Raw genomic sequence first — 9,012 nt, 5'->3', positions numbered from 1 at the left:
TGCGAGGGTCAAAAATTGGTGCAAGCAGCATGAATCGATGAACCCTTCCTGTGAGGTGTCAACAGTCCAGGCTGGTGGGGTAATGGTGTAGGGAATGTTTTATTAGCACACTTTGGGTTCTGAAGACCAAAGGAGGTCCAACACGCTACTAGATTGGAGTATCTAATAAAATGGCCCTTCAGTTTTATAGTGGAAGGTACATTTGTTTTAATTTCCTCTTTAAGGGCTCCGTTACCCGGGCGATGCAATTCTCGGTCGCACGGATCATGGCCGAAAACTGCATGCACGAGAGGCAGCCGTGACCAAGTCATGGCTGCATCTCTCGTTTTGTCGCCCATTCACACGGCCAGGGCTGTGGAGCATATACGCCGCAGCCCGGAATACCGTCAGGCGGGGAGAAATAGTTTACCTCTGCTAATCTCCCTCTCCGCCTCTTGCCGGCAAAGGAAAGGGAGGGATGGGGCGGGAGCTAGTGTGCTAATCTCCCGCCCCATTTTACCCCCTCCCTTTGCCGGCGGGCAGAGAAGGGGAACGGAATTTAGAAGGGCCGCTGCTAAACTTCCTCCCACATGCATTTTCTGGCAGCTCCCATAGGCTCCCTTAGGAGTCTATGGGACCGGCCACTGTACTCCAGCCAAAGATAGGTCTAGACCTATCTTTTCCTGTCAGCGTAACAGCGGCTAGATGGAATGCGCACCGTGTACGCTATTTTTTCAGCTGGCCGATTTTACGCCCCCGAAAATTGCCCATCTGAACAAATGCATAGGAATCCAATGCTTCGATTTTTGGCTGGCATTTTATCGCAGCAACATCGCCACAATAAAACGCCCGTGTGAATAGAGCCTCCCAATGTGTTTTTCTACCTATATGAATTATATAACTCTGGCTGCATGCAGCAACCACTAGGGGGAGCTAACATCTAGACGTATACAATTACCGAACTGAATAGCAGCTGGGGAAACTGTTTAGTGCCAAGCCCCTTCTCCCCACCTCCCTTCCGCATTGCAGTCACTTCTGTGGTAGGTGCACCCCTGTGTCCAGTGATCTTTTCATACTTAGGCCTGTAGCCATGACAAGGGAACAAGTACTGTATTTATTCACTATTTATTTCCCATGGCTTATATAGCACCACCATACTATACAGCGCTGTACAGAGCGGCGTCATTCACATACGTTCATGTCCCCAACAATGTACTTTCCATCTCAGTATGAATAAATTGGGTATAGAAGATTATGTGAAGGATTACAGTATGTGTTTTGTATTACCGTATTTGGTGGGGGACTTTTTATATGTTTGTTCTGTCAGGTCTTGGAGAGCTCTGCACATGGGTGCCAAAGTAAAGCAAATAATATGCACCGTGCGACACAATCTGCTTGATAAAAAAAGGAAATATGTGCATAATTTTGTGCATAATGTATATTATGGAGTTTTATGACTATGTGAAAAATTTAAAAAGCTACATATTTTTGTCCCTAGGGGGCAGTGGTAAGGCCTCTTTACACGGTATGACTGTCGGTCGCATTGGCATCCGAAAGCTGTAGCAGCGAATATCGCTCCTGTACTTACACAGGCAGGGGAGTAACTATAGAGGGTGCAGGGGATGCGGTTGCACCCGGGCCCAGGAACCTTAGGGGGCCATAAGGCCTCTCTTCTCCATATAGGGAGCCCAGTACTATGAATAAAGCATTATAGTTGGGGGCCCTGTTACAGGTTCTGCATTGGGGCCCAGAAGCTTCAAGTTACGCCTCTGTGCAGCATGGTTTAGGTATGGGTACAGGTACAGATAGGGGGGCCCAGCTTACGTTTTGCATCAGGGCACCCGAGCCTTTAGTTACGCCCCTGTACACAGGGGTTATAGTCGTTCAAGTGAATGGCCGGGGATCATTCCTGCAGCCCACCTCCAATCACAGTGAGCTTCAGAGATTGAGCGGCTCCTGTGTTCGCGGCCGGTAGTCGCTTGGTTATTAGTTCTACTATGATCCAATTGACTCCGACAAGTGAGTGAGCAGTCACTAATGCCCTGTCGGCAGCTGCTTGCCCCGTGTGAAGGTACCTCTCTACCTGGTAGCATTAAGGGTTAATTCACCTGTGGCTGCTTTGCTACAGATTTCACCTGTAGGTTTGTGCAAGGGATTACAGCACAAGGCAAACAGGTGAGATTTTACTAATCCTATCCACGTGCAGGAGAGACCGAAGAACAAGCGCGCTGCAGACGTTCACCATTAATATCACCACTTAATGTAGCAGGAGTAAAATCTGCATCAAAATCCCCATCTAAGGGCCCTTTCACACCAGTGTCTGCGAGTTGGGCCTGATTCTTTGGCGCGACTCGCAGCAGATAGCAATGAACATTACATGTCCTATTCCATGGTACGTACCAGAATAGGACGTACTGCGACATTTTCCACAGGGACCATAAGTCCATGTGAAAAACTGCTTGTGTGAATAGCCTGATTGGCTATAATGGGTCCGTGTGCCGTCAGCCGGAGAAGCCCAGCAGATTTCTATACAGCTTGGCGGGGAAAATATTCCGTATCAGGCTTTATTCACATGGGCGTTGTGGCTAAATCTTGTATTTTCTCGCCCATTCACATGGCCGGGTGCGAAAGTACCTACCCCTCCCTTTGCCGGCTGATCGCAGCAATAGAAGCTGGCATAGAAGGCAATGGGAGCTGCTGGCATATGGAGGGGGGGTTGTTAAAAAAAAGAAGTCTTTGTTTCCCGCAATTTTTGAGCGTTAGCGCTGCTTTTTCACGCAAGAACATTACTGCTGCTTGCGGGGTTTTTTGCACGTTTTTCTCATGCGATTTCGCTGTGATTTTTTTAAAGCGTGAAAGTCAATAGGACTTTCTAATGGTAAAAAGGCATCGCACAAAAATCGCAAATTCTTGCTTTGTGATGCAATAAAAAGGAGGCTCCACAGGGGTACATGGGAGATTAAAAAAAGCAAAACGCAGAAATATAGGACGTGCCGCGATTTTTTTCCTCACAACATTGCATGAGTGAAAACATCGCAAATATGAAGGAAACCATTGAAACTCATTGGTTGCATAATTCTGTGTTTTCACTCACTCTCAGCACAAAAATCACGCGATTTTCACGCCAGTGTGAAGCCCCCCTTAGGCTCCTTGACACTGGTGAGAAAATCGTGCGAGATTTGTGCGTTGTAAGGCTGATTCAGATGACCGCATATTGGCTCGGTTTTCACGCCCAGCCGATATACATCATCTCTCTCTGCAGGGGGGGGGGAGCCTGGAAGAGCCAGGAGCAGTGCTCTGAGCTCCCGCCCCCTCTCTGCCTCCTCTCCGCCCCTCTGCACTATTTGCAATGGGGAGAGGCAGGACGGGCGTGGGGCTAATTCTCAGAACTTAGCCCCGCCCCCGTCCCGACTCCTTTCATTGCAAATAGTGCAGAGGGCCGGAGAGGGGGTGGAGAGGAGGCAGACAGGGGGCGGGAGCTCAGTTACAGCTCCTGGCTCTTCCATCCTCCCCCCCCCCCCTGCAGATGAGGACACCGTATATCGGCTCGGCGTGAAAACCGAGCCGATATACATTCGTCTGAATCCAGCCTTAAGGTTGTTTAGATGTTAAAAGGATTTTCTGGGCATTTAATATTGCTGATCTTCCCTGAGGGCCCCATTCTAGTGATCCTTTGGAGTTCCAGTGGTGGGGCTCCAGCAATCAAACATTTATCCCCCCTCCTTTGGAGAGGTGATAAATATCCATTGTGGATAATCCCACAAAGTGTGTATATTTAATTCAATTTTGTTTACATAGGTCCAAAAGTCTGTATAATGCCTGGATCATATCCCCAATATACAGACTGTAGATTTAGATGAAATTTTAGCCTCCTATAGCTACCACTAGGGGGAGCTCACTACATATCGATTTATCCTGCTTCAATTGAACTCAAAACTGTATACATCCTGTGTCAAGAGCTCCTCCTAGTGACTGCTGCAGGCGAAAGTATTTTTACCATTTAAAGTAACCCTCCAGGCTTCCGCTTAATAAAGCTAATTTTTCTCAGTAGCAATTTCCTAATAAACAACTTTTTCTCACTGATGGTTTAGAATCTGCACTTTATAATCATTCCGTCATTGTCTTAGCAGAAATCTGCTCTCCTTGTTCTGACCTATTAGAAAGCCTGTAATAGATTTGTGTTTATACACAGCAGCCAATCAGATGAGGCAGAACTACAGGGGAGAGGAGTAGAGCAGCAGTCTGAACCAATGATGAGGCAAGGTGCATGTCTCAGACTACCCCAGACTCCTGTAGAAATTTAAAGGGGCATTCCGTAACTTTTAAAATTTTTTCTGTTGATGTTCTACAGGTTATCAATAGATCATCAACAGTGATCCGCCACTCAGAATCGCTGATAATCAGCTGATTCCCTGGGCCATCAATGCAGAAAGCAGATTGGGAGCTGTGCCTGCAATACCAACCTGGGCTTTCTGCTTGCTTCGCTGACCACAGTGACAGCAGGATAATCCTTGCTGTATCTATTGATGACCTGTCAGTCATCAATAGAAAAAAATTAAAGGTCTTGGAATACCCCTTTAAGCTAAGCTGTAATCATGGATCACAACTCTTTCTTAATGGACTCTAAAAATTGGCCAAGGAGCAAGATGTAAAAAGAATGCTTTGATTACATCAGCATTGGAGGCTCTGTCCGGAGCTTCTGTCACTAATTTTCACAAAAATTCTAGACAAAAATAGCATTACATGCAGCACTATTTCATCCTGGAAAATAAATGTCAGACTGCATAACGTCTGCCTATCCTGAAATTGGGCTAGTCAGTCACCAGCGCGCCTAGAGTAGACATGGGCAGCTCTCTACTTAAAGTTCCAATTGAATACAGTGCCTGCAATACCAAGCCTGGCCACTGCAATAAGAGTGGAGCTGTCTGCTTCCTGCAGAAATCAGCTCAGTGCATGAGCACATTGGCCTGGTGAATAGCTGATCACCAGGGATTCTTGGAGGCAGAGCTCTGCTGATCTACTATTCTTGGCTTATCCTGCACATAGTTTACAAATAGACAACCCCTTTAAGGGATCTTTCACATGGGCTAGAATTAGTACGCACTGCAAGGCCAGCAAACCTTTTCAAAAGAAGAGGCATCTTGGTACATGATGTGCCCCAGAGATCTGTGATCAGAGTCTAGAGTAGACCACTCATTGTAATCAATATAACAGGCTTCAAGGAATGTCTTCAGCCCCAGTGCCATTTACATAGCTACAGACCCAGGAGCTCAGAGGGCCAACTCTGGTGCCAGATAGCCATGGCATTAAAGTGACCAGCCATGAGTTCAAAAATGATATGTAACGACTCGTTCACAGTAACACTGACCTGCGCCATCTTTCTCCTTTTGTTTTGGCTTTGTCCTAAGAGTCCAAGGAGCTAAACAACGGCAAAGTGGGAATGCTGAATTCAGCATGTCGGATCCAAAGAGGATTTTCATGGAAATCAACTATGGAGACTCCGAACCGAGATTCTGATACTGATGTGAACAAGACGTAAGTCATTACTCAGGAAATAATTATTTACTGTTTTATTTTCTTCACATTTTACTGCTTGGCTGCGTTTTAGGGTCCATTAGGAAAGAGCTGTGATCCATGACTACAGCTTAGCTCCAGTGTCTAGAGGAGTCTGTTGTAGTCTGAGACACACCCCCTGCCTCATCATTGGTTCAGGCTGCAGCTCTGTCCCTCTCCCTTGTCACTATGCCTTTTCTGCTATTTATAAGTCTGACACAGGTTCAGTAGGTCAGTGCATGGAGAGCAGATTTCTGGTTCTGGTACGGCAAGGGCAGAATCATTATAAAGTCCACATATAGCCTGTGGATCTTGGTGCGGAATTAAAAATGGCTTGAAACCTGCCTAAAATTCCGCAGATAGACCTGTGGATTTTGGTGTGGAGTTCCGCAGCGGCAGATTTGGATGCATTTTGTGTTAAAAGATCCCTTAATCTATTAATGCGAAGCCAAGCCATATTGGAACCGTGGGGAAGTCCAGCTTCACTATCACTGCCTACCTGATACAGCAGCCTACATTCTCTAAATGCCCATATTCTAGCAAAGGCTAACATGGGGGTGCAGATTAAAAAAGTGCCAATAGCCGGTCCTCACAGGTAACCCATCTCCACCAGATATCAGTCCGATCACTTCTGTACTACATCTACTTACTAAACATGAAATCTGATATTCCAATATGATGTCTCATTCCAATTAAACCTTAGCAGCTCTAACCACACCTTGTAATTAGATGCATTTATTTAGTGCCAACCCATTCATCCTACATCACTTCTGCTAAGGATAAAACGCACCATGCATAATGCGTAGAGAGAGCAGAAGGCTCCAAGTTACCTAATGGAGTGATCCCACAAGCCATCCCTATCTAGTGTGACTTCCCCAGTGAGCTAATGAGCAAGTGCTGCTGCTTTACCCAGCCCAGTGTGTTACTCCTGGCTAATCCCAGCACCTCATTCCCTTGTGCTCTCCTCTCCTAGCTCTTGTTTTGACAGCTCTGCAGTCAGCCAGGCGAACAATCAGTCCTGCAAATGAAAGGTGATCCGATGGAAATGTCTGTGCACACATAGAGAGGCTGCATTGTGTGCCATGTAGGGCAGGGACTGGCTCTTTAAGAACAGGACATATTTTTTTTGTGCTCTCTCTCCTTTTCTCATATGTATTCTTTCCAGTGTGGAGCTGCTTCAAAGGATGAATAATGACCTCCTCTGTCTGCAACCCAGGGTTATTATTATTGCAAGGGAAAACCTCCATGGGACCCGGCTATGCTGCTGCTGCTGCTGTGCAAGCTGAAGACATGGGCTGTTTACACACACAGATAGAATGAGAGCTTGCTCATATCCATCCTGCAGGAATCCCAAGCTCCAGCAGCAGCAGCCAGGCCCCTGTGTCTTCTCCATCCTCCAGAGCCACTATCAAGAGACAGTGACCTCCTGTCAACTGGGATCTTCCATGTAGAAAAAAAAACTGAGTCCACCCACATGCATGCACCGTTAAATAGGCAAGTCTCATGTGCATCTCTCAGTGAGACTGCAGCAGGCACTGGCTGAGCAAGGAGCAGCAGAGCTGATGGAAGAACCAAAGGGTGAGTGCTAGCACTGTTTTCTCTCTCTCTCTCTTTCTACAGTAAGTTTTAACCCTTCATGCACTGCACTGGGAAGATCACTCCAGATCTGAACTTTTTCTCGACGTTTGATACATTGTTTCATTGAAGATTAACAACCTTTCAGCTTGTAGCCAGTGTCTGCAAGGAGGTATAAAGGTTGGCTGGCTACTGTTACTGTGAAAAGTTTTCAATGAATTATGTACCACAAGCAATTTCATAGGTTAGATATTTGTAGAATATTCCTGATGGTATCCTGTGTTACTTATTTCATGTGTGAAGTAGTATGTGGAATATACACTGTTGTAAATAATGACCTGCACTGAATACTATCAGAGTTGATATAGTACATATATAATATGATCTGCACTGTTTATTTATTATAGGGGCTGATCTAATACATATATAATAATATGAACTGAACTGTGTATTATTGGAGTTGATCTAATACGTATAATATTATGACTTGCACTATTTATTATGAGAGCTGATATAGTATATATAATAATACAACCTGCACTATTTATGATTGGAGCGCATATGATACATATAGTAAGTAATATGCCCTATACTGTTTATTATTGCAGCTGATATAGTACATGTATAATAATACGATCTGTACTATTTATTATCATAGCTGATATGCATATGACCTGCACCTTTTTATTATTGGAGCTGATATATATATATATACACTAACTCCCATGGTGCAGGTGAAGTGAGAAATCGGAGTCCAAAGTTTCCAGACAAGTCAGTATACAGGGTCCAGCAAAGTAATGCCCAGTTCACAAAATTCCACCCTTCTGTCTGAATCTCCATCATGTAGGGACTGTACTAAACATAGTATGTATGGCCTCAATTTCATTTTGCCCAGAAACCTTCGTACCCTTCTGACACTAATACCAGGTTCTCCTGACAGATGCCTACTGGATTCTTGAAGGCTTCGTACCAACGATGCCTGTAATTCATTAGCCTTTTCTTCTGTAGTCATTGAAACTTGTCTTTCTGATCCTTTGGCATCATGCACACTGCCGGTTGCCTCAAACTTTCTGATCAGATTCGTGATGTTACGACTTTGTACGAGTCATATCCCTAATATAAATAGGTTTATATTACCAGCTCATAAAAAAGGGGTATTACTTCTGCCGGACCCTGTATAACAGGGGTCCCCAACTCCAGTCCTCAGGGACCACCAACGGGTCATGTTTTCAGGATATCCTATGGTAAGAACACCTGTGGCAATGTCTGAGGCACTGACAATAATTACATCACCTGTGTAACGCTGAGGAAATCCTGAAGACACGACCTGTTGGGGGTCCCTGAGGACTGGAGTTCGGGAACACTGCTGTATAATATACTTTACCACTTTATGTTAGGACCAAGTGGCTATATAACCCTCCATGACCACCTCCTCTTCTCCTCACATAGAGAATACCTCAGAAGTACATCTTCAGGCCAGAAGTATGTTAATCATCGCAATCCCTTCTGTATGGAATTTAGTGGTCCTCCATGGCACCGTAACAGTGTCCGAAGTAGATTCACAATAGTCCAGTAACTTTAAAACCAAGGAAGGAATATGTGATAATCGTACTTATGAAAGTATAGTAATATAGATATTAAAACCTGTCAACTGTAACTATCCGCATGCCATACAACAGTCCGACCCTGGACCTTGCCAGACAGCATCTTCCCATATTGAGGGATTCCAATGATTAACATGGTTCCGTCCTGAGGCATTTTCTATGTGTGGAGAAGAGGAGGCGAGCCTGGAGGGTTATATATCCACTTGGTCCTAACTTAAAGCTATGAAGTTTATTCTATATTGACTCGTCTGGAAACTTTGGAGTCCTGTTTCTTACTTCACCTGCACTATGGGAGTTTGTA

At 45.1% G+C, this 9,012-nt stretch overlaps 1 protein-coding gene across 1 annotated transcript in view; it reads left to right on the top strand.

Annotated features, from left to right (window-relative positions):
* Positions 1 to 6,333: 6,333 nt before the first annotated feature.
* The window catches only part of ENTPD1 (ectonucleoside triphosphate diphosphohydrolase 1), a 75,551-nt gene continuing 72,872 nt past the window's right edge, over positions 6,334 to 9,012 (top strand). Inside the window, exon 1 of the mRNA XM_066601131.1 lies at positions 6,334 to 7,110. Coding sequence (XP_066457228.1) covers positions 7,095 to 7,110 — 16 coding nt within the window. The 5' untranslated portion in view covers positions 6,334 to 7,094. The remainder of the gene's footprint in view (positions 7,111 to 9,012) is intronic.

Source organism: Eleutherodactylus coqui, chromosome 4 (genome assembly GCF_035609145.1).
Source record: "Eleutherodactylus coqui strain aEleCoq1 chromosome 4, aEleCoq1.hap1, whole genome shotgun sequence".
NCBI classification, from domain to species: Eukaryota; Metazoa; Chordata; class Amphibia; order Anura; family Eleutherodactylidae; genus Eleutherodactylus; species Eleutherodactylus coqui.
The sequence above is the reverse complement of the archived record's forward strand: the minus strand, read 5'-3'. Positions and strand labels throughout refer to the sequence as shown.